This window comes from Mus caroli, chromosome 2 (genome assembly GCF_900094665.2).
Source record: "Mus caroli chromosome 2, CAROLI_EIJ_v1.1, whole genome shotgun sequence".
Lineage (NCBI taxonomy): Eukaryota > Metazoa > Chordata > Mammalia > Rodentia > Muridae > Mus > Mus caroli.
Window position 1 is genome coordinate 10671147 of NC_034571.1, and position 27213 is coordinate 10698359.

General features: G+C 42.3%; 1 protein-coding gene across 1 annotated transcript; it reads right to left on the reverse strand.

Annotated features, from left to right (window-relative positions):
* Positions 1 to 3726: 3726 nt before the first annotated feature.
* On the reverse strand, positions 3727 to 26395 carry Hacd1 (3-hydroxyacyl-CoA dehydratase 1). The gene is given in 8 exon segments (XM_021155907.2): positions 3727 to 3891; positions 6549 to 6727; positions 11299 to 11420; positions 14944 to 15032; positions 15109 to 15127; positions 15300 to 15417; positions 26119 to 26261; positions 26263 to 26395. Coding segments are annotated over 8 exon segments (858 nt in total). The 5' UTR covers positions 26368 to 26395; the 3' UTR covers positions 3727 to 3808.
* Between the last annotated feature and the right edge of the window lie 818 nt (positions 26396 to 27213).

The following is a 27213-nucleotide window of genomic DNA, read 5'->3' on the forward strand; positions in this document are numbered from 1 at the left end:
CAAAATTGTCCTCTGATGTCCATAAGAACACTGTGGCACATGTGCCTTCCCAACACACACACACACAAACACACACACACAAACACACACACACACACATACACACACACACACACACATACACACACACACACATACACACACACACACCAAGCAAGGAAGTTCTGTAGACTCAAAGAGGTGACAAGTGTGTGCAGTTCCTGAAGCTGGTTTGGAAACTTGGAGGTTGACCCAGAGCGCACAACTGGGGACAGTGGCAGACTGTCCAAAGATATGTCAGCAACACTGTTTGCCTAACTGCTCACGAAACTGGGGAAATATAGGAAAGTTTTTGAAAAATACACACTAAGGAAATTGGGCGCTGATGGTTTCAGCTTCCTCTGCAACACAGAGAGAACACTGTGGAGACTGGAAAGCAGCCTCTAAATGGAGAATTCTGAAAAGGCTCATTACGCTGTCCTTGCAGGCTGCCTGTAAGTTTGAAATGATTTCAAAGCAAAAAAAAAAACCAAAACAACAACAACAACAACAAAAAACAAGCTGAATATTCTTCAAGGTAACATGAGAACACTAGAAATCTAAAACCTTTAGGCTATTCAAGTTTCATCTCTGAAGGAACAACTCATATATATATTCAAAACATGAACAAATCTTTCTAGTAAATGCCTTCCTCTAAGAAATTATACTACCACGTTGCTAATTTTATAATAGAGAACTTCTTTCATGTTTATATTTTATTTGGGGGGGGTGGCACGTGGATGTCACTGCAGATGTGTGGAGGTCAGAGGGCAGCTCTGCAGAGCTGATTCTCACTTTCACCTCCTTGAGGCAGGGTCCAGGCTGTGAACTCCAAGCTCATGGCCTGAGAGCTAGCAGGTGGGTTTCCTGCTTCTGTTTCCCATAGCCATAGGGATCACCATGTGATGACAGATTCATGCCACTCCATCTGGCTCTTTTACCTGCGTCCCAGGGATCCAACTCAGATGTTCAGGCTTTCATGGCTAGCACTTTGACCCAGTGAGCATCTCTGTTGCTTTTTGTTTGTTTTTGGGTTGGGATTTTGGGTGTTATTGTTTTGTTCTGTTTTATCAGTGTATATTTAATCCAGACCTATAAGTATGGGTCAGAAAAATATCAACAGCCAGGGACTAACTTAAAAAAACTTAAAATGTTGGAAATACTTAAAATGCTGCCTCTGTGCAGTTGTCCTTTCCTTTCACGGTCTCTTAGTGGTTTATTTTCTCCGTCTTATGACTGCTCTTCAGTTTTTTCTGATTCAAATACAGAACAGTGCCTTGACACACATGGAACAAGAACCTGATCACATCCTCATATCATCAACACACTATATTTTGTTGAAGTATATATAATATTCCACCATGTGACCTAATAATTGTGCCAAAGGGTTTCTGTGCAGGACAGCCAAAGACAAGCGAGCGCGAGTTGCCCTTTGCAATACTTAGCATGTAAGGGGCTCAAAATAATATTTTGAATGTGAGAAAGGTAACTGAAAATGATGTAGTAGCCACATACTAAATAGATGCACAGAAATCTCAATGGGCAAAGGCACTTCTGAAAGTGACCAGACCTCAGGCTTTCAGTGAAGCAAAGGCTTTCAGAGAAGATGTGTTTATATTTACTTTGCCATTTTTGTAAGTTTACTGATACTAAATCAACATTAATATATCACAAAATCTTTTCAATTTGCACATTATGTGATTTTTTTGTTCTCAAACTTAAATAAAGAACTGTCAGAATCTTAGTGACTGTCACCAAGTGTAATTGAATGCTACTGGTAATATAATTTCTTGGTTTATATTTTTTCAAATGTGAGTAGAATTCAAATTTTATTTGATTTGAGCCCTGGTTCACAGGTTAGAGTGACTTCACTTGAAAATTCAGAGATGCAGTCACAACACAGTGAATTTCAAATAGTTTCTCTTCTAAGTCAAACTACCATTTAGCACCTTACTACACAAATTAACGGTTTAAAATTGCTTGATTCAGCCGGGTGTGGTGGCGCACGCCTTTACTCCCAGCACTCACCCAAAGTGAGGAAAAATTTCTTCATAAAAAAATTCAAGATGAAAACTGTCCAAGTGGTGTCCAATCAGAATGACTGGTAGCATTTGAGAATTAGTGACCTAATATATGGTGCTCATTTGAACATTCCGCCACAGAGGAGACATAAGTACAATGTAACAAAAATAGCATTTTGGAAAAAAAGAGTCATCAACAACAAATCTGAAAAGCCAGGCAGTGGTGGCACAGGCCTTTAATCACAGCACTTGGGAGGCAGAGGCAGGTGGATTTCTGAGTTCGAGGCCAGCCTGGTCTACAGAGTGAGTTCCAGGACAGCCAGGGCTACACAGAGAAGCCCTGTCTCACAAAAAAAGAAAAAAAAGAAAAAGAAAAGAGAAGAGAAGAGAAGAGAAGAGAAGAGAAGAGAAGAGAAGAGAAGAGAAGAGAAGAGCCAATCTGAAAAGCTGCTCCAAACTCTCCCTCCCTACATGAAGACTTTCTATAGGATCAAGTTACACACAAACAAGCCAGTCTGAAAAGAATGTGTTCCACGTGAAAGTACACACCAGACCGAACCCTCAAAGCTACAATTGCATTTGTGTAGCTGTAGCACACAAAGGATTCCTTTTCTTACCACATCTACATTCGCTTTAAACTTGACCAACAAATCGGCGTATTTTACCATAGGAGAGAAACCTTTAAAGACCCTATTTAATTAAAGCAGAGGTGAAGAATGTTCAGGATGTCTTTCTATTAAACATGGGGGTCAGGGCTTTATCATGAGACTTCTGCTCCCTGATGTAACTCAGAATAAAGCAAATGTTTCAGAAGACAGCTAGAAATGGTTAGTTACAAAGTACCACAAAGGATGACCATATCATGGTTTTATAAGATAATTCTTCAGGTTAGAGTAACTTGCTCAACCAAACATCTAGAAACAATATGATCAGATGTTTCTTTTAGCCAGTAGGCAAAATAAATATCTGCAATTTGTCTAACCTCTTAAGATCCCTGATTGAGAAAGCTGTCCTTGTGTGATTAATGCAAATAAAAGTTTGCTCCATAGGTAATTTCAACAGTCTAGAAAGATCTTCAACAAATAGTCTCCCAGGGCTGAGGATGCCTTTACGTGACGGAGTACTCACTAGGGATGTACAAAGCCCACGGCTATGTCTCCAGCAACCCCAAGCCTCTCCAAAGAAAAGAAGATGGCGTCCAACACTGACATTTACATAAACATTTTTATGCTTCTACTTTATATAAAAAACTCACTGTAAAAAATTATGCCCATGTTTCCCAGATATGGATATTAATCCTAAATGTTGCCTCACAATTTGAAACGGTGGACAGGCAGCTCTAATGCAGAGCTAATCAGTCATTACAATTTTGTATCGGATTTCATTTATAAAGTAAAATATGAATGTCATTGGTAGGTATTATATTAAATTAAATCAATTTTTACTTATTGATTTTTAAAAAGTCTTGAGCACATGTTGTAAAGAATATTAATAAAGGTAACAAAATTCTTCTTTCCCCGGGTAATATATCCAATTGTTACCTAAATGATTCACCCTCGCCCCTCACCCACAGTTTATAATATTTGCAGTTGTCAAAAACAGACACAGCACAATAAGAAGACAAATACTGGCAAACACCATGCTTTTTCTTATATTTCAAGAAACAATGCAATCCACGGTATTTCGTGAAGTTGTTTATTCTTATTATTAAAACTTGGACTCAAGTAATCCGGTTTTTCTGAAAAGAGCACCTTGTGTGTGGGAACCACTTAATCGTCCTTCTCCGCGATCACCTCCCCGTGGAGCACCTTTCTTCTCTGACGTAACATATGAAAGTAGAGCTGAGGAAACACTTCATTGGGAAAAAGAAGACAAAGAGAGATAAGCCATTGCTTCAAACTCTGCTCAGAACCTGTAAAATGAGAGAGCCCTGCACGTGATACAGGACTACCATACACACAGCCCACTGGTGCTTATGGAGCAGGGGCTAAAAGCAAAACTGGAGGCCATATAACACATAAACTGCTGGATGTGTTTATGTCGTACCAAGCTCACATACCTCAGTAAATATGCTTTCCATAAGGACCTAGATGACCATGTTTAGTTTCAGAAATCAGTAACACTGAGATATATCAGAACCAAGGACAGCAGACCTCACACTGTGTGCTTTTGTTGTTCTGTTAACCATTTCTGGCTCCATGAGCACCTACATGCATACACATGTAAATGTCCAAACTGCATCCAGCCTTCATCCATGCCCACTGAACAGTTGCACATGCTCTCAGAACAACACACATTAATGATGTGGTTAATTAACCCTTGGGTCAGGAAAGAGACTGGACCTGGGCCATAGTCCCAGATGTGGTGTCTAAGGGAGAGTCAGTCCTGATCAAACACTCCCCGCAGCTGGGCCTAGGGGCTTCTGTCATGTACACATACAGAAATGTGTGCACAGATCATACCAGCTGGATATACGACTATCTGTGCAGCAAATTTGGAGAAAAATTTGAACCAGTATGAAATGAATCAGATGAAAGATTTTCAGTCGCATCATAAAGGCTGGTGGCTGAGCAAATATGTACCAGCTATAAACACCAAATGTATGGGCACCCCAGAATAACTACCCCAGAGAAATTAATCACAGAGACTTTCAATAGCTTCTTCAAACAACTGTGTGTCTGTGTGTGTGTGTGTGTCTGTGTGTGTCTGTGTGTCTGTGTCTATGTGTGTGTGTGTGTCTATGTGTGTGTGCGTGTGTGCTTCAAAAATTGTTTTTAAAATTTAGGTCAAACACTACTAGAATATACACTGGGTTTGTTTTTTATTTATGTACTTCTCATCTTGATAAATTCAGTCATATTATATCTACCTGTCAAAACACGCAAGGCATGTATATTTAAAGCAAACCAAGCAATTAAGGTAAGTTCTTCTATAAGGTCCTGAGCAATTTAACAGTTTGCATCCTGGGTACTTTTAAAAGTGTTCGCTGAAATTCTTCCATGTGGAATGCCCTCATTGATGAGTGGGAGATACAACTTCTCAGTACTGAAATTAAGTACTCAAATGTTACTTTTAATTATCAAAGGAAAACAAGACACTGTATCTTGCAATATCAGTACGGATGTGGAAACACGGGTCTCTGACAGACGGATCTTGGACAAGACGAAGCTCAGGGACAATGAGCTAGGAAGTTGTTACTGGCAAAGGGCAGACTTACATCTCCCAGGCTAGTGATATTCTCCAAAGATCTTGATTTCTATGGACTAACTTCAGAGGTCACAAGCGAGATGACCACAGGGCAGGTCACCCCATGACCACAAACAGTCTATAAGAGCTGATTTTGTTTGAAACATGCTGTCCCCACCTAGAGACAAAGCAAGGGGTGTGGCACGTGGTGTCTGTCCATCTTCCTTAGCTGACCAGCACTGGCTAGGTGGTCAGTCAGGCTGATGTGGTAAAGGGCAAGGAGGATGTGCCCTCTGAACTCTGTCTATTTGGGTTTTGGAAACGCTCCAGGGTTGGAGCTCTCACAGACTGGCCTTATCACATGCACATCCCTGTGAAATAGGAGGCTTGTTGAGTTCAGGCTCCCTGAACTTCTCACTTCTACTTCTACTTCCCACTGAAAGCCACCCCTTATTTTATTGTGAAGATGAACAAATCATGTTTTCTGCTTTTATTTACTGCTAGTGACTTAAAAAGAAAAAGATTTCCTAATCTATCCCTCTTAACACCTAAATGAAGAGAACAAAGCGTCATGGACTCATTGAAACTGTTGGAAAAGGGTGAGAAGTTAGAGAACGGCTCAGTTATTCAAAACAGCAGAAAAGAAAAAGCAGCTTTATTCCTATCAAGTATATGAAACAACACAAATAGCACTGCATTTGTATTATATCCCAGGGTATGCCAAATAGGTAGAAATGATCTCACGTCTTCTTGATAGAATGCTTATGATTCATACACAGAAGACTACATGCTTGTCAATTGTCCTACTGATGCACACTTTTGAAATGATTTAGGTTTTTTTTTAACCATACAAAGCATATTTAAATGCTTTTAAGAAAGCAATCGCTTGAATATTAATTTACTTACATTTTTACATAATCAGAAAAAGAGAGAGAGAGAGAGAGAGAGAAAGAAAGAAAGAAAGAAAGAAAGAAAGAAAGAAAGAAAGAAAGAGAGAAAGAGGGAAGGGAAGGGAAGGGAAGGGAAGGGAAGGGAAAGGAAGGGGAGAGAAGAGAAGAGAAGAGAAGAGAAGAGAAGAGAAGAGAAGAGAAGAGAAGAGAAGAGAAGAGAAGAGAAGAGAAGGAGAGAAAAAAAAGGAGAAAAAGAAAAGGGAAAGGAAAAACCAAGTCACTTCCTTTCAGTTATTCCAAACATATAAGCACGTTAATGTATCTGGGAGAAACCGTTCTCCTTTCCCCTTGCTTTTAAAATTAGTTTCCCCTTGCTGTTCCAAATACTTGCATGGTATACGTTAAATCAAAGTACTAGTAAGCCTGTACTTACACGGTATATAGGAGGCCATGGTTATGAGAAGAAAATAGTAGTAGTCAAAAGAAACATTGTACTTGTTGGGAAGCCGTACTGAGAACATTCCTGACTTCTTTACATAAGGCAAGGCGGCGTATATTGTGAGAAGTTCCCCAGCAACTCCAACGGGATATAAGATGATAAAAAAATTGTATCTGCAGAAAGACGAGACACCGATGATTGCTTCTCTAGAGCGATCACTGTATTTTACAGCACAGCCCTTCCTTCACTACTGTGTTTTAATCTTAGAAATCTCTCTCTATGCATTTACAATATCACACACGGGCTGTTGATTTAACCATATGCTTGCTATTTATCACCTTGCTTCTAATAGTAGTTCCCATGCTCAGTGACAATATAGGAATAAAAGAGGCTGTTTATGTAGTACCAAAATATTGTTATCATTCATTTAAAGGTGTATGTGCAGATCTTGTTTGTTTGTTTTGTGACATGGGATTATTGTTGTTAGCTAGGTTGGTCTTGAGTGATCCTGCCCTCAAGCGACCCTCCTGCTATGACCTCCAAGTTACTAATACCACAGAGTGGGACACCACGACAGCTCTTTTGTTTCATTTAATTATGTTTTAAAAGTCGCTTCTTTGGGGTATATAGTCATAATGGCTCCTTTTTCTCCTCTAGCTGGTCATTTACCGATGAATGCTGTGCCTTAGAAAGGCCAGCTAGGACCCTAATTTGGTAGTAACTTTCAAGTGACTAAAGCAGATATTTTTGGTTATTTGGATGACTGTGATTACTGAGTAAACATAGTACTGCAGGAAACTGACACAACTTCAGTTACCAGTCACTAGTAATTAGTACACAGTGCACAACCGCCTTCACAACAGAATTTTTATGTAAAAAATCATCTGCATCTCATTTAACCCCCCACCTGGCATGAAGAAATATCTATGCAGAAGAGTCATGTAACTCAGCTGGTGGAGTGCTTGCCAAGCAAGCATGGAGCTCTGAGTTAGGTCCCCAGCACTGCACAAAACAGGCATGGTAGCACACCTGTAATGCCAGCACTCTGGAGATAGAGGCAGGAGGAGCAGAGGCTCAGAGTCATCTTCCACTACACATAGTGTTCAAGACCCGCCTGAGACACACAAAACCCTGCATGTCAGGAGGTGGGTGATGGGTGGGAGGAGGGTGAGAGACAGAGAGTCAAAGAAAGAGGAGACAGAGACAAACAGATAATAGATAGGTAGATGGATGGATGGATGGATAGATAGATAGATAGATAGATAGACAGATGGATAGATAGATAGATGATGGATGGTGGATAGATAGATGATAGATGGATGAGTGGATAGATAGATAGATAGATAGATAGATAGATAGATAGATAGATAGATAGGCATGTAGGCAGACAGACAGACAGACAGACAGACAGATGATAAATAGATGGGTAGACAGGCAGGCAGGCAGGTAGACAGATGACAGATAGGTCACCTAAGTCCCATATACCACAGTCATATGAAGAGATAAGGGTGAAACTACACAGAAAGAAAGGAAAAGAGCCTGTGCTGTCCCTATGGATTCTGGTCTTGCTGGGCTATAATTCTGTTCTCTTCCCAGACTTGTATAATTTTGTGTATTATTTAAATCAATATTTTCCAACTTTACCTTTTAAAAATCCTATAGCCAATTTTATAATCTCCTTTCAAACAAAACACCTAATCTAATTTATTTTTTAACTTCATGAAGCTCTCCAGTTTGTTTTTTTTTTTTTAAGTAGTTTACTCCCAAGCTGGTAAGATTAGGTGGTGGGTAAAGGTGCTTGCTTCAAAGCCTGACAACCTGTGTTCAATCCCCATGACACATACAGAGAAGGAGAAAACTCCTTGCAAACTTATCCTATGACCTTCACAGGAGCATGCGCGTGCACACACACGCGTGCACACGTGCACACACACACACTCACACACACACTACAAATCAATCAAGAAAATAAAATTAAATGGTTTTTTTGTACATTATTACTCTTTTGTTGTTTTTGTTTTATTTGTGTTTGGTTTTTCAGAGATAGGGTTTCTCTGTGTAGCCCTGGCTGTCCTGGAACTCACTCTGTAGACCAGGCTGGTCTCGAACTCCTGCTTGCCTCTGCTTCCCATGTGCTGGAATTAAAGGTGTGTGCCACCACCTCTTGGCTGTCACTCTTAAAGAGATGACATTTAAAAAATAGTTGAAAACTGAAAGGCCATTGAAAATTAATAATGAAATGGGACTAAACTGTGTAGCTTATTTCACCTTTCCCACACTAACTACAGAAAGCCTTGCTACCTTGGAGAGTCCCACTTGTTACCTAAAATTTCTTTGAGGAAATGTACTTCTGAAATTAAAATGGAAATTAGCATGAAAGCATAACTCAATATAAAATTATCCAGGAATACTTTCAACTTGTAAATAGAAAAAGATAGTCAATTGTGATAGGTCAAACTTTAAGAATCCATTTCTAAACTGAAGTTTTATATGAGAATAACAGCTTCCACATTTGAACTTAAATATAAATATTACTTTAGATTGTTTAACAAAGTTGGAAAATATATTTAAATATTTGAAATTTTCAAGAGTGTTTGAACATACATAATTATTGATGATGACAGCTAGGCTAAATGGTACACACCTTTAATCCCAGCATTCAGAAGGTGGGGTCAGGCGGATCTTTGTAAATTCAAGGCCAGTCTGGTCTACATAATAAATTCTAAGCTAGCCACCAGGGCTATAAAGTGAGACTCTATCTTTAAAATATATTATTGATGATTATAATCAAATGGTACATACACTAGCAGATCTATTTCAGTGTTGAAACATTTCACGTAAACCTTTTCTTGGAGTGTCGACTTGGCTTTGAACTCCATATGTAGTAGAGGCTGGCCCTGAACTACCCATCTTCCACCTCCACTTCCCAGGAGCTGTGACTGCAGTGTACACCAGCATGCCCAGACACTAAACCCTTAATACTAACGGAATGACAAATGATTTCAACGCAGCAAGTTGAAGCATGACACAGCAGAGTTCTGTACACTTCGAGACATTTATGACATGCAAACACACTCCAAACAAGAGAACCAAGACACTGCATGCTAATGGGCCTGATCTATGCAAACGTGCAGTGTTCACAGTTACCTTCTTCAAGAAGACTTTGCAAAATACAGTTCACTGACAGAGATGATGTGCTGAGGTAGTATGCTTAAAAGAACCAGAGATTGCAAAGGCTGTCGGAGAACGGGACTGCCACACCATCTAAGATTAGGCCCAACTGAGTGCAAAGCTGCAAACCTCCTCAAAGCCTAATCCCTAAATGTGAATGTATTTTCATGTAAAATAAGAATAAAATGAACCCAACACATAACTGTGCAACCTTCTTATGGCAAATGATGATTGAGGTATAATTTTAGAGCATTTTATTGTATGTAAAATCATGAAGTAAAAATGTCTAAAAAGGAACCAAAGAATATTTAAGTCAAAAGTCTCAAAATTACAATCAACAGTGATGCCCCTGTGTGATGGAGTTGTGAATAATTTTTAAAGTTTCACTTCCTTCTAATTTATTTATTTATTCTAATTTATTATCATTAAACATACATAACACATGAGTTTTTAAAAAGAGTAATCATCTAAAAAATGTTAGGCTTTTAATACATGGGAATCTGGAATAAGAATGAAAACTTAAGCATGTACTAATACAGCAGTCAGAGGTTAGTTTGTTTTGTTTTCTTTTGGTTTTTTGATTTTGTGACAAGGTTTCTCTCTGTAGCCCTGGCTATCTTGGAACTTTCTCTGTAGTCCAGGCTGGCCTGGAACTCGGAGATCCACCTGCCTCTGCCTCCTGAGTGCTAGGGATGAAAGATACACGATGCCATCAGCCAGCTGGTTGTTTTGCTTTTAAGACAGAACTCCCTGTGTGGTGATAGCAGGCTTGAGGCTCACTATTTTGACCAGGGTGACTTTGAACTCACAGAAAGCCACCTGCTTCCACCTTCTATGTGCTAGGATGAAAGGCACAAATCACCTCCTGGGCTTAAGAATCAGTTTTTAAAAAACAGAAATAAGAGATATGGTGTTGTCTCTAATATTTTGTGGCATTACTGATAATATCAGAAGGCTGGGAAGGAACACTGTGTGGCAGCATCCAAGTAGTAGTGTTTAAATGCTAGACTGACATGCACTCCTGCTGACCTGACAATGGATGGAAGCAGGGCTGCTTCCGCAGTGAAGAGCACTTGCTGCTCTTGAAGAGGGGCACCCATATCAGGCCATTTATAAACACCTTCCACTCCAGCTGCAGGAGAGTCTGATGCCCCAGCCCCTCGAGGACACCGGCACTCATGCAGACACATATGTATGTACAAAATCAAAAATAAAAAAAATAAATCTCCACATACTAATTAATACCTTAGAGCAATCCGTTAACTATATTTCAAATAAACTATATAAATAATGTAACTCCCAAAATGTATATTGTACTTTCCAAAATAATAAAATAAATAACCGAGATCAGTTTAGGGAATGACTTGACATAAGCTATTTTTTTGGTATTACTATGTGCCTATGACCATTGAAATTCAGCCTTTAGGATGTAAGTTAGAACATTGCTAGTGACCCAAGCGGTAGCATTCTGGCATCGTGGAGCTGTGACCCAACTGTGATTGTCCGTGTTAGCTCAGCACACAAGGTCAGCATGCACAGGGCAGAGGGGAACTGGAAGGCAAGACGTTGCCACCTGGCCCATTTAATGAAGTGCGGCAAGTGGTCGAGGAGACTGAATGTGTAGAAGGAATAGCGAGTGATCTCGGTCACAGTCCAGGAGACCAGAAAAAGCACCACGCTCTCTTCATTCTGGATCTGCAGATTAGAGAAAGCCACAGTGCTGTTCAACCTCAGGCTTTTTGTCCGAAGAGATAAACAAATGTCTTTAGATTGTTTGTAGCCCTTTATTATAATGGAATGCAGGACACAATGAAGTCACCACTACATAATGGTTATAAACGTAGAACTTAACTGTAGTTGGAGGGGCTGACTATGTACTGATATTTGCTTCCTCCTTCCTCAGTCCATCCAGTAAATGTGATTAATATCCTAGGGACAACACTGTTGCCTTGAAAGCTGAATGGGAACAATCTGCCCTTCCAACTTCCTATTAGTCATCAAGTCATACAAATGCTACTGCGATGCTATAGCAGTCCGAAAGAGAATGGCTCCCCAGAGACTCATATATTTAAAGCTTGAACCCCACCCCTACCCTCAGTTGGTAGAACTGTTTGGGAAGGAGTACAAGGTATGACCTTGTTGGGGTGGGTGTGGCCTTATTGAGGTAGGTGTGGCCTTGTTGGGGTGGGTGTGGCCTTGTTGGGGTGGGTATGGCCTTGTTGGGGTAAGTGTAACCTTGTTGGGGTGGGTGTGGCCTTGTTGGGGTGGGTGTGGCTTTGTGTGTCGCTGCGGGGGTGGGCCCAGTGTCTCTCTCTCTCAGTCTGCTGCCTGTGAAGCTCAGCTCTCAGCTACTGTTCCAGGGTCATGCCTATCTGCTTGCTGCCATGATGATAATTTACCGATGCTGGGAAACTGAAGTAAGCCTCCAATTAAATGCTTTCTTTTATAAGAGCTGCCTTGGTCATGGTGACTCTTCATAGCAATAGAACAGTGACTAAAGATACCAACTCTCTAATCTGGCCATTCTTCTTTGTCCCTAACATTCGGATTTCAGTTCCAGCCTTATCATGTTGCAGCTGGACCATTCTATTTCCTAAGTGGTTTTTCATTTGTTTATCCTCCTCACACGCAAAAATAAAACGCTGCGGAGGAAGAGGAGGAGGAGGAGGAGGAGATCAGATTAAGTCATAAGATTTGAAAGTTAACATTGATATCTCATTGCTTACCAGATGAAAAGGGTATTTCTAACTGCTGAATGCCACATAAAGGTCCTCATAGTCTGAGCTCAGTCATCTCCACAATGGCATCTGCAGTTACCTCTCTCCATTTCTCACTGCGGTAATGCTATAGTTTGTATTATTTCCAGGCTATGCTTAGAACATGTCTTTACCCATGCTGATCCCTCTAATTAGAATTGTTTCCCATACAGTACCCCTTTTCATCTCTTAAGCCTCAGCTCCAAGATTACAGCCCCTGCAATGGGCTGTTATTGGTTCCTATTATGGGTTGAATATAAAGTGTCCCCACAGGCTCATGTGTTGCACATGCCTGGTGGTAGCACTACTCGGGGAGACAATGGAAATTGGCAGAGGGGACCTAGCTGGAGGACACAGGTCCCTGGAGAGGTAGACCTCCGAAGGTTACACCTGATTCCTGATCCCTTATTCTCTCTGCCTCCTGTCTCTACTGTGAGCTGAGTAACTTATACCATGTTCCTGCTGCCAGGATGCTGCCCCTCCACATAGCCTAAGAGCCAAGAATCATGTGCTGAACCCTCTAAAACCAGGGCCTCAAATGAATCTCTTCACTGTTAAGTTGTTCGTGGCAAGCATACTATCACTGGGATTCAGTCTAAGACAAGTCCCAAGCCTCTCTCAGGTCTGCCCAGCTCCTTGCTCTCCTTCCCATTCTGACACGGCTTTTTGGATTAACACTCACCAAACTTAACTGAAAATGTTCTCTCTTATACATCAGTCAGTGCTCGCTCAGCTTACATACACCTTGTCTCTGGTAGCTTTCAAACACTCCCCAGAAGACACTAAATTCTAGGTATAGAGTGTAACGCATACTGTGCTCATGTCTCAAAGCACTTAAAACAAAGGCAATCAAGTCAGCATTTGCATAACTATTTATTTAGTTCCCACCATCACAGGCTCCGGAGGGTAAGAAACCTCCAGGCACTGTTGACAGCCACATCCTCAAGCACAGTGTCAGGCAGAGTGGCTGCACAGCTGCTGCATGACCCATGTGCCCCACCATCCAGAGTGACAGCCTTATTCATTTTTGGAAATCCAGGAATTAGTACTTCGAGATGTGTAGGATATGTTCGATAAATATTGGTTGAATTAATTAGTCAGTTGTTGATAAATCTTGGTGGAAAGCTACTGTCAGAGCCTCCGGGAGATAAAAGGACCAGGCAGCTCCTTTCCTCTTAGGACCTCTCCATTCCTAACTTCTTTTTAATGGTTCCCTCTAAGTAGTGTCAGCTACACAACTCTGCCTTTCTTCTCCCTCTTTCTTCAGAGTCTCTGTGGTTCTGGCTCAATTATTATATTCCTTCACTGTCTAGAGTCATTTTTCTGCTGGTCTCTCAATGTCTCTCTGCTTTTAAACTACAGAGCAACTTTAGAAAATACTTGGGCTGTGTATGGGGTGTGTGCTCAGTACTGTCCGTTCTACAGTCCTGGTTAGGGACAGGTGGTTCAAGTCAGTTGAGCAAAAGATACTCGTCAAGAGGGCTAACGTGCAGGGGAGTGAGAGGGAACAAGGTCAGAGATCTGTCCCCACACAGACACAAGGCCAGGGAGGCTCAAAGGAAATGGGGAGGAGGTTAGGTGTCAGCTCCAAAGCACAGAAGAGACGAGAAAGGAATCTGTGGGGTGGAAAGAAAGCCAGAGATCTGTCCTCAAGTGGACAGGAGACTACGGAGGCTGTCAAGAAGGTCAGAAGGGTTGAGCTGAGAAATGTTTCTGACACGAGTTTAAAAGGCCCAACATCCTCAGAGAGACTTGCACAGTGTTTGTTTTGTCTACATAGTTGAAACCACTAATTAGATTCAGTAATTAGGTCTGTCTCCTGTCATGCGTCCATAAATAATGTGTCTTTTTTTTCTCTAAGCTCCTCAACCTTAACTTTCAAAATGTATTTTAATTGGCAAATTAAAACTGCATATATTTATGGTACATAGCATGCTGTTCTGAAAATATGTATGCATTACAGAATGGCTGACTGAAGCTAATTAACTTACACTTTACCTTGGCATATTTCTTATTTGTTTTGGATAAACATTTAAGACCTACTGTCAACAATTTTCAAGTATACATTGTCACATCTGTAGTCACCACGTACAACAGATCTCTGAAATGTACTCTTCGTGAGAATTAAAACCTACAACTTTTAATTCCAGTGTTTTCTATTTGTTCAGATGTAAAAAAACAAAACAAACAAACAACCCCCCCAAAAAACTACATTAACATTTGCCTGTACTAAACAAAGAAAAGCAAATGAATTGTTTACACTGATAACTTCAAAGATTCTTAAAAAATGACTTAGGTTAAGAAGAAATGTAATAGAAAAGAAACAGTTCAGTTGAATAGAAATGTGTTCACATCCAGAAAACAATTCAGCTCCCCAACACACTACAGTGTTAATACTTTAGGTTTCTAAGAATGAAAAGCCTCCCCATAACTTAAGTAGGCAACATGTATGCATCACTTACAGGTTTTATACTGTGAGTAATGAGCCACACCATGAAGATTCTTGAGCTCACTTGGACCCCAGTCACAAGCACAGAAGTGGGTACAATTCCTGGAAGAGAAATCAAGTCAATGATTGCCTCACAAGCACCTTACAATAGCAGTATGAAATTAAAGGAGCAACTCACCGATCAGACAATGGACTACCTGTAGGGAAATTGAGAAACCACAAGTCAATAACAGAAACATTAAATACACATCAGCAGGGGTAGGAAACAAGCCCAGGGGGAATTACATAATTAGCAAATGAGGATTCGCATTGTTCAACTGAAGTTTTTTTCCAAATAAACACCATAGCAGGCATATTTAAAAAACTTACCTCAAGCAAAGCAAATGTTTGGAAAAACTTAAGTGTCTTCTGAATGCTTTTATATAAACCTCTGTGTGTTCCTTTTTCCATATAAAAGCGTACCATAGCAATAGCAAGAACCAACCACCTAGAGAAAATAAAGGCATTTTACAAAGTTCTATCAACACTAATATTACTGATACATGCATGCAATGATGGCAGCATTGTTTACTTACTATCAGCAGTAACTAAAAGGTAGAAGCAACAGGTATTGGTTGCTGACTGCAGAGATGCTTCCTGTGGTCAATCAACACTTTGTCATTCTCCTGTAGTCAGTCTACAGTGATACCTAAATTCAAGCCACCCTATTTCACTCATCAAAATGAGTGACATACTTGCAATATACCAACACTTTAATATACCAATATTGCAGATTGAGATACACCAGTATTTTAGATTCCTATCCATGCAACTCTTTCCTGCAGGCTCAGAATATTATTCTGTCTTTAAAAAGAAAGGACACAGGCTGGTGAGATGGCTCAGTGGGTAAGAGCACCTGACTGCTTTTCCAAAGGTCTGAAGTTCAAATCCCAGCAACCACATGGTGGCTCACAACCACCCGTAATGAGATCTGATACCCTCTTCTGGTGCGTCTGAGGACAACTACAGTGTACTTACATTAAATAAATAAATAAACAAATAAATCTTTGAAAAAAAAAAAGAAAGGACACCAATATGAGCTATGATATAGAGGGACCCTGAAGGCACTGTACTGAGGGAAATAAGCCAGTAGCAAGAGGACATGTACTTCATTTATATGAGTTATCAGCGGTATCAGAGGGTTATTACCAAGGGTTATCAGAGTTCTAGGCATTGAAAGACTCATGGTTGCCAGGAGCTGGGAGAAAGGGCAAGTAGGAATTGGTGTTTAATGTGTGCAGAGTTTTGTTGTCTATGATGAACTTAGGAATATGAATGGTGATGACAATCACACAAACTGTAAATGTACTTAATGCCACAGTACTATGTATGTTACAAAGTTCAAGATAGTTCATATCATATATACTTACCCTCACTGAACCTCTTTAAAAAATGCCAAAAACTGTACAAAAATATTTGTGTTTTATCATTCTCTTAGTGTGTTAAGTTGAAAAAAAAAAAAAAAAACAAACAGCCCAGAGGGAAAGAGAACAAAAGGTGTTCTGTGGAATATATGAAGGGCCAGCTACCAACAAAGCCGTAACTAGGATACGGTTGTTTTCAGCAATTAAACTGACAGACTGGCAGAAGTAGAGTGTGTATTTAAAAAAATGAGATCATCAAAGCATTTCATAATTACAAAATGTCATAGTGCCAGTTTCTTTATATTTCTGTGATAAAACATTCGGATCAAAAGCACAGTCCATCATGGAGGGAAACCTGGGCAGAAACTGAGCCAAACACCATGGAGGAATGGATTACTGGCTTGCTTCCTCTCTCAGCTAGCTTTTTTTCCTTTATTCAGCCCAGACCTACTTGCCTAGGGATAGTATGGTCCACAGTGGGCTGAGCCTTCCCATATCAATTGTAAAGTGAGACAATGTCCCACAGACAGACCCAAAGGTTAATCTGATCTCGGCAATTCCTAGGTAGATTTTCCCTCTGCCCAGGTAGCAGGTTGGAAATAAGTAAACTAACCAGTACAAGTCTCAAGATAAAAAGCTGGCCAAAAGTTGTATTCATAAGAAAATATATAGCATGTAATTTATGTAGGCACACACAGAAATCTTTAATAAGAATCACTTATTAATCTTCACTAAACAAAACCAATGGCTGTAATATAGAAGAGATACATATGGATCAAATATGAGCTGAGCCTGATTTCAAAGAGTTGATGCTGGAAGTCAGGTCTTACTGTGATGGCCGGGCTGGTTTAGAATTGACTGTGCAGACCAGGCTGGCCTCAAAGTCATATAGATCTGCCTGCCTTTGTCTTCCACATGCTAGGATTAAACATACTCGCCAAAACACCCAGCTAAAGGCTGGAGTTTTTTAAAAAGAATAGAACATATATTAACCCTTGTAAGCTTACACATATCTGTTAAGTATGCACTCTTCACCATGAATTTACACCTGTGGACAGCAGCTTTTTGGTACACACATCCCACACTTGATATTGTTCCTGGTGAGAGCTAACTTCCTGGTTTCCATCTCTATTCCTGTATGCTGAAGTTTAAGAAAGTTGCCTTCTCAGTGGCTTTTGAAAGCCTGGAACAGTCCATCTACAGATATGAGTAATTGCCCTAGGCTTTAATAATAGGGAGCTATCGAAGTGTACAGTCAAATCAGCAGTTGTCAACCTGCGGGTTGCAACCCCTTCAGGGATGAAACGACCCTTTCACGGGGCTCACCTAAGACCATTGGGAAAACACAAATATTTACACTATGATTCAAAATAGTAGCAAAACTACAATTATGGAGTAGCAATGAACATAATTTAATAGCTGGAGGTTACCATAACATGAGGAACTGTATTAAAAGGTCTCAGCTTTAGGAAGGTTGAGAACCACTGGCTTAAATGTATTCCTTTGTAAAGATACAGTGACTATACAGCCTTGACAAAACTGAAGGACAGAGTGCACATGCAGACCACTCTCCTCTCCACCTGCTCACCACATGGCACACTGGACAGAACAACACAAGGCCAAGCAATGTCTAACACCATCGGACTTCTGTGTTGCAGAAATATGAACAATTACAGCAAAAAACGTAAGTGCATCTTCAGATCTGTCAGACATGGCCACACACCAATTTTGGTCCATGCAGCAAGCTTCTGAAGGATTATTCTCTTTTACTAAAGAAGCAGACACAAAGGGACACAGCAAAGCAGCTGAGACCTGGAGCTCCTGAGCTGAGTGAGCTCCTGGGCTAAGCTCCTGAGCTGTCTTGGGCTGCTCCAACCACTATGGTCACAGAACAATCCATGCTTACCTTACATTGTAAAGTCATAGGGAGAAATTGCTCAAACATTTACATAGTATGATTTTTAAAAGTTTACAGGCCACTCATAGTAATGAGAATAACTTACTAAACCTACCACTGAGGACATAACACAGTGGTAGACTGCCTACAGACTACATGAGAAGCCCTCGACTCAATCCTTAACACTGGGGGAAAAGAGAAACCTTACAAAATGCATCTTGGAGTACGATAATGGGCAAGGCTGGGAGTGAACCTCGAAAGCCCCCAAACCTTGGTCCTAGCACATCACAGCTTCATTTGATTCAGCCCTTGACCCTGCCTTTGGTAAGGGCCATTTCTGGAATCAGTACTGAGTTAATCCTAAAGCGCTCATTTCACTTGATGGTAGTTTAAGTACCTTCCCAGCCCAAAACATAATAACTGTATCAATCTTGGTTCTACGTCTCTGAGGTTCTAGTAAGAAAACCAAAAGTTTAGTGAAGACACACTCATTTTACATACACCTGGCTTTTGGAGGCAGGGACAAGTTAGACACCTATAAAATTTAATTTGCAAGGCAACTTCTAAGTTAACGAGAACATCATGAAAGCACTAAGTGTTTTTCACATTTTAAACAGTATTTATGTGGTATTTGAAAGCACTAAGTGTTCCTCACATTTTAAACAGTATTTATGTGGTATTTCAAGTCTGGTACTGCCCCATAGGTGGCAGCATTGTGCCAGCTACACACTACACAGATGAAAACAAAAGAAGGCACCAGAGCTGGAAAAGATCACCAGAGGCTTTTATTCTGACTCCATCTGTGTTTCAGTAAAGAAGGCTAAGACCTGCATAAACTAGTCAGAGCTCATTCCCAAGGATACCTTCACAACCAAGGCCCAGAGTTTCTCTAAGGGTCCTACAGTTAGCAAACTTTGGGTATCAGTTTAATAATTAAAAAAACAAAACAAAAATCATATCAACTGGAATTCCTCCCATTGGGAATTCGGTTGAGGGATGCTCTGTTCTGTCTTGCTTTTAAATGTGCCAGAGATAACAACTACATGAAGCCAAATAGATTAAATTTCCGTCCTTGACAAACCAGACTTGCAAGCCTAAAGTAAAGGCGCACACCTGGACAGATAGCTCTCCAGGGGCAGAGGGTAGAGAGAGGATCACTTCAAGGTCAAGGCCAGCTTGGTCTACAGAGCAAGTTCCAGGCCAGCCAAGGCTACGTAGTGAGACTGTCTCAAACAAACCAACAAAACCCCTAGATTCTCTGCGCAAAAACAATCAAGAGCTGTCTCAAAGGAGTTTCTGCTTGCTTATTTCCATTCACTCATTAATTAATTCATCTTTCAACAAGTATTACTAAGATAAGGATGTGCTAAATTAGATGTGAGATAAATAGGACATGATTTATTTTGGCTCAAACTGCACTAACTTAGCGAGTAAAGATAAGAGGAAAGTGCTGTGACAAGCAACATATGCCAGAACCTACAAAATGAAAGGGCTTTTGTATGTCAGTCACTCTGGCTACGATGTCTTGGCAAGCTTATCTCTTTCTTCTATCGATCTTCTAGCACTTTTTCTTCAAGATTTCTTCTAGATTTCTAGATTTCTAGACACAATACCTGTTCTACATTCATAATTCTTTTGGAAAACTTACAATTTTTACTATAAAACAGCTTCAAACTTACACAAAATTATACAGAATGGTAAAGAAAGGCCCCCACGTGCCTGCTACCCAGCTTCAAGGATTGCCATGCTGTGGTCATCTTGTTCCATCAAAGCCTCTCCTCTCGACACTGCTCTGATTAATTTTAATTAGATCCACAACACTCTCTAATATGGCCCTGAATATTTTATTGTATATCTCTAAAATTGTTATCTTTATGACTAAACCTATAATCCCCAGTGTCCTACATTAAAATAACCGCTTCTGGCTGTTATAAAACCTTGAGGGTGAAAAGATGTCTACCACTAACCTTGATGACCTGAATTTGGCCGCTGGAACCCACATGGTGGAAGCAGAGAAATGATTCCAGAACTTTGTCTTCTGACCACATTAGCATCATACACATGCGCACTTTAGACAGAATTCATCTATTCTAAATATTTGGTGTGTCTCTTGAATCTACAGGTCTCCTTCTCCCTCCCCCTTCCCTTTATTCCTTCCTTTCAAGTTGTCTGATGAACACTGGGTGGCTGGGCCTGCAGGCTGCTCACTGTCTTGATCTAATTGGATACTTGAGGTTCTAGGTCATTTACTATGTTCTGCCTCCTACATTTCTGTAAATTGGCAGTTAGTTCTAGGGCTCCATCAGACTCTGACAAGTTTTCTAGTGTATTTCTAAAGGAGCAAAACATTCCTGGCTGTTCTTTCTTTGTGATGTTAGTAGCTAGCTCTGCTCACTGCCTGGATGCACCATTTCAATCACTGTCGAAAATTGTCACCCTAATTTGGAATATTTTCTTTGTATCCTCTTTAGGTTAACAATTAGGCCTACAGGAGAGATGGCTTTCAACTGCACACACTATACTTTCATATACTATCCATTATCAACTCTTCAGTGCATTTCCAAGATTAAATTGCTACTTCCTTTTGTAATCAGCACATGAGAGCTTTGACTGACTGGAAATAGGCACCCATGCCCATAAAGAGGTAAACTGAAGGTGCAGAGAAGGTTCTGAGGTAGGATTGCCTGCTTTCTGAGAGCCACTGTTAGGAGATGAAGGACAGCTGGAGCCGGGAACAGTATTTGCAAATCACATACCTGGGAAAGAGCTAATGAAGTTGGACCTGGAGGGCATCATCCTGAGTGAGGTAACCCAATCACAAAAGAACTCTCATGATATGTACTCACTGATAAGTGGATATTAGCCCAGAAACTTAGAATACCCAAGATATAAGATACAATTTACGAAACACATGAAACTCAAGAAGAACAAAGACCAAAGTGTGGACACTTTGCCCCTTCTTTGAATTGGGAACAAAGCACCTATGGAAGGAGTTACAGAGACAAAGTTTGGAGCTGAGACAAAAGGATGGACCATCTAGAGACTGCCTTACCCGGGGATCCACCCCACAATCAGCCTCCAAACGCTGATATCATTGCATACACTAGCAAGTGTTCGCTGAAAGGACCCAGATATAGCAGTCTCTTGTGAGGCTATGCGGGGCCTAGCAAACACAGAAGTGGATGCTCACAGTCAGCTATTGGATAGATCACAGGGCTCCCAATGGAGGAGCTAGAGAAAGTACCCAAGGAGCTAAAGGGAACTGCAACCCTATAGGTGGAACAACAATATGAACTAACCAGTACCCCGGAGCTCGTGTCTCTAGCTGCATATGTATCAAAAGATGGCCTAGTCGGCCATCAGTGGAAAGAGAGGCCCATAGGTCATGTAAACTTTATATGCCTCAGTACAGGGGAACGCCAGGGCCAAAAAATGGGAGTGGGNGGGTAGGGGAGTGGGGGGAGGGTATGGGGGACTTTTGGAATAGCATTGGAAATGTAAATGAGGAAAATACCTAATAAAAATATTTAAAAAGGGAACAAAAGAATTCTTAAAAGTTAATATTAGGAAACCAAACAACACATCAAAGCCATATAATTGGCAAAAGATTTGAACAGACATTAAGCCCAAGAAGACATACAAGTTTGCCAACAAGCAAGCCCATGAAAACATATTCAGTATCATTGGTCATGAAAATGAAAATTAAATTCACAAAGAGAATATACAATATACTTACTAGGTGTAGTGCATAGTTTTATGTCAACTTGACACGGGCTAGAGTCATTTAAGAGATGGGAACCTCAATTGAGAAAATGCTCCTATAAGATCAGGCTGTAAACAAATCTATAGAGCATTTTCTTAATTAGTAATTGATGAAGGAGGGGCTGTGATTGATGGGGAGGGCCTTGTAGGTAGGGTCATCGGGGCTGATGGTCCTAGGTTCTGGAAGAAAGCAGGCTAAGCAAGCCATGGGGAACAAGTCAGTAAGCAGCACTCCTCCATGACCTCTGTATCAGCTCCTGCCTTCAAGTTCCTGCCCTATTCTAGTTCCTGTCCTAACTTTACTCAATGTTAAACAGTGATCATTGGCCATACCAATAGTTGGCAATGACATGCAGGAACTGTCTCATTTATTGCTAATGGTAAGGGAAAATGGCATTACACCTTGGGGAAAGAGCTCAGCGGCTTGAGACACTGGACATGTGACTACTCTATGACAGAGCCACTACTTTTAAACATTTCTCCAAGAAAAATGAAAGAATAAGTCCACACATGAATGTACATGAATGTTAAATATATTATAGTCCCAGACTAGAAATACCCATCAGCAGGTAAAGGAATAAAGCAATCGTGGCATATTCATTCACTCAATCTACCATCCACAGCAAGCAAATGTTATCTAGACGATATGACTATTACTTAACATTTTGGGAAACGAAATTTGATGTATTGCTCTATCAAGGTACATTCAGTATAACAGTATAGATCTTTGTGTCTCCCAAGTGTAATTTCAAATTAACCACTGGGGATAGGTTACTTTCTCTTGAAGTATGAGGAGCAGGGTACTAAGCATCACCCCTGCTGGGCCTCTGCATCAGCTCCTGCATCTGCCCATCAAACACCTCTGCTAAGAACCTCGCATCTATCACCTCTTTACCCCGTGTTACAATCTAGCAAAGTGCTTGTGTTGTTCCAGTTCTACAGGTGGGAAAACTAAGGCTCAGAGGCCAAACAACTTATCAACTTTACTCCACTACAGAACCTGCCATCAACAGTCTCTCAGTGTTTAAAAAATAAAATCCACACATCAGCAAGGCACCTGTGGCCTTCCCACGGATGGGCCGAGCCACCATCTGTCTGTGCTTCGGGCCCATTGGTGCTGGCTAACTGATGTCTCCCAGCCTCCCGTCTCTATACTAACACAGGCTGCCTCCTCAACCGTGTCTGGCAAACCCAGCTTAGCCTTCAAAGATCGATTCAAATGCTTTCATCTCCTTCACAGAAGTTTCTCTCAGTCTCCCTGTCCTCTCAGTCCTCTGGCTCCTGTTTTGTATGCAGTCATTCTATTCCGTCTTTATTGCAGTTGGTGTTTACGTGTAAATGTCCAGGTTGTCCTTCTTCAGGGATGAGCCTGGGATATATGTCTTACAGCTCTTACATTACCCACATGACTTGAGATTAGCAATGCATTAGCATCTATAGGGTCAGAAGCGTTTGTTGGCAAGCAAAGCACAGATGCTCACTGCTATAGTCAAGAACCCATTATGAGTAAGCCATATATACATATATATGTATATATATAAACTTATATATTTATATAATAAAAATCTCTCCATCCTTTAAAGGAGCTACTCTGGATTTGCCAAAAGCCACTAATTATTCCAAGGGTCAGGGTAAGGGAACTTTAAAATGTCCCTAGGTCCTGACTTAATCAATAATTGTACATTTCTTCTATACAGTCTTACATAACAATAAAAAGTGTAATTATGAAAATTAGAATGTCGTAACTGAGTATCAAGCGGAAACAGGGCCTTATACAACAGACATTCATCGCCAATGTTCTATAAGACCTTCATCACTCATTCACTCATTCATTCATTCAATAAGTATTTATTACTTCCTGGAACTTACAATGAAGAATTAGTACAATCATGGTATGGTTGAGTGACAACAAGTGGGACGGAAAAAAATCAAGGAGTCAGGATGTGCTAGTACATCCAGAAGGTGCTCGGGCATAAACCTGAAGGGTAAATAAGAAAATATGAATGCTTATCTATGGAGGCTCATAGAACTACTGGGTAATCTGCCTTGATAAACAGTGGTCCCTCTCAGTAAAAAGACAGACACACTTAGGATAAGCACTGGCTTGCAGAAAGGAGGACACAGCAGGACTAAAGTGTGAGGACACAAAGCTAGAGTCCCTCTAGGCAGGGGAGCCTAGAAAAGTTCAAAGGTGCTGCTGCAGCCACAAGAAAAGGATGACATCACAGAAAGAGGGAACAGCCGATGCAAAGACAAAGAGGGATCCAGTAAAACGCAACCTGAAAAACAGAGTCGGGGGTTTCAAAGGCAAGAACACTGGAAAGGTAAACTGGGTAGTATGGGAATATGTGAAAATGGTCGTCGATGAGGACAGCCCCAAGTCCCTTAGGATGGGAGCCAGTCACCCGGGGATTATTTTAACTTTCTCATTCAAGATCTTAAACTGGGATTGTGCAGCAAGTTTTCATTTTTGAAACAATAACGTGGTCTTAAAAATGGGAAGCAGACTGGACAGGGAAGGGACAGCCAATCAACTAACATAAGGTGAGTATTCTAAAAACGTTTACTAACTTGGTGAGCAAGTCTCAGAGGAAACCGACCACTCCCAGACCCTGCTGCATTTTAAGGCAACAGAGTATGGTGGGCACTGAACCATCTGCCAGTTGTTCTAAGTCTGTTTGTTTTTCTGAACTTTCAAAGGTCTGGAATTCAGGGCAGCCAGAAGATGAGGTTGCACAACTCTGGAGTGAGTCTCAGAGGAAATCCATCCCTGACACTTTCTGGTTGTGATCTCCAGCCAGTGACTTGGGGGTCTCTCCATACCTCACTCTAAAATATTATTCTGTACCCCTCACAGGATTTCGAAAACTAAAAATTAGAAGACATAGCCAAAGGAACCAGCACAGCCCCTGCACGCAGTAACCCCCAATAAATACATATCTATGAACTAATTATATTTGATGTTCAGTAGTATAATATATACTAGATGATCGACAGGAACATTTGTTAAATAGAATCGCATTTTTTTACACGTTCACATTTTTTTCTATAAGCTTCAGAGGCTTTTAAATACTAAACGTTTCTTCACAATTCTCTAACTTAAAACGTGAGAAGATATTGAGAAAGTAACTCTTTCTAAAGGCAAGACAGCAAAGGACATTTTCATAATGGGTTTCAGTCACAGTAGACCCATAAGCCATTTGATAGCCCTTTGAAGACTGATCGCGCATGATCCTAACTTCCTACTCACACTAGGACTGGGGGAGGCCAGAGATGGGGAGTGGAGTGGGTAGTCGGTAATCTGGAAAGGACAAGGCCAGAAAGACGCTGGTCAACTGCCCTGTTCCAGATGTTTCAAACAAAGTCCCAAGTGGGCATTTCTAAGTGTCATGCTTAGAAAGAAACAGTAGGTGAAGAAAAAACAGTAGGTGAACACTGCCCAGCAATCCACAGCACCAGGAACCACACGGCCAGGGTCCGGTGTCCACAGCCAGCGGACAGCTCCCGGCTCGGGTGAATAGACCCGGCCGTTTCTTCAACAGCAGGCGGAGGCGGCCGGGCCGCAGTCGCCTGCCCCGTGGGTCGGCCCCACATTCCTGCCAGGGTCTATACTTAACCTCCGGCCCGCGCCCCGTGCCGCCGCGCCACACCGTGCACCGTATTAGGCAATGCCCAGCGAGCGGCGGCTGGCCGCCCCGCCCCGCTCCATTCAACCCCGCTACGCCCCTCCCCCACTGCGCCGCGCGCCCCCGCCGCGCCGCGACCACCTAGGGCCCAGCACGCGCGCTCTTGCTCTCTGCGCCCCGGCCACTCTCCCAGAGTGCTCCGATCGCAAGTGGCCGGGCACACGCGCTGTCCCGCTCCACGTGCGCCTACGGGGCCGCGACCCCCAGTTGGCCGACACGCGCGCTCTCGCTCCAAAAGCCCCCGCCACCGTCGCGCGCCTCCGCCTAGACCCCTAGACAGTTCCCCCCTGCGCTTCCGTTCCGTCCCCGTGCACGCGCCCTCGCCGCGACTCGACCCCCAGCAGCCCCGCGAGCGCGCGCTCCCCGCGTCCCCGAGCCCGGATCGCGGAGGGACCGCACTGGTGCTTGCGGAGCGTGGAAGGACCTTCGCGCGCACGTACCCGGCGGTCATGGCGATATTGTAGAAGGTGAGCCAGGCGGTGGCCAGTAAGCCTAGGCGTCTCCGCTTGCCCGCGGCTTCCTTCTCGTCGCTGGCCTCGGAGGCGCCGTTGGTGCCGTCCTCCTCACTGGACGCCATGGTGACCGCGCACGCGGACCCGGAGGAGCAGCGCACAGGAGCGGGAGGGGCCGGCTGAGCGCGCCACTGAAGTGCCGCTGCCCGCGGCCGCCGCCTCGGTCCAGCGCTCCATGTGCGACGCGCGGGGGGTCGGCGCCGCCTGCCCGGCCTCCCGCGAGGGGGAGGAGCGCGCCCCCGGCCGCGCGCCCCGCCCCGGCGCCGCCTCTCGGGAGCGCGCGCTCAGGGCCCTAGCCCCGGGGTGGGCCAGCCGGGGTCATGGCTTCCAGGCAGTGTCACGCCGCGCGCTCCCGCGGAAGAGCTGTCCGCGCTGGCTGCGACCTCTTCCTAGAGAGAAGCGAGCGACGTGCGCCCTGGCAATGGGTGCCCCGCTGGAGAGCCTTGTCCAGACAGAGCAGAGTGCACCCGAGGTGGCAGGGGTTTTGCCCCAAGAGCGGGGTCTCCCTACCAAATGCTCGCTCTCCCGAGCTTCTGGAGAAGCAACTCCGGCCCAGCCTTGCCCCATGCCTTTCATTACTGGGTCAGACGGATGCCATGGGTTCTAGAGATCTGTTCTAAAGTTGTGTGCCAAAAGGAAGCTGGGAGAAAGGACGTGGGGAAACAGGGATAGGTGTTAGGATACTGACAGGAACTCCAGCCATGGTGTTAACAAGTTTCCTGTCCTGCTGGGAAGAAGTGCCCCACTGCTCTCCACATTTAATCTCCCATTTTTCTCTCTTCTTCTCAAGAACCATTCTGGTAATAGCCCCCTTTCCTTTTCCCTTTATAGAGTGTGGTTAAGCAAGCAGGCTAGAGTCAGTTTACTGAAATTCAACCCCCAAATTCCTGACTCCACCAGTCTGGGAATTTAGAAGTTTGTGTATGCCTAAATTTCTGCAAAAGAAAATAAAATGGTAAACCTCATAGAGAGATAGGGTTAAGTAAATTATCCATCAAAATCAGGTACTGACTTGATACTGTT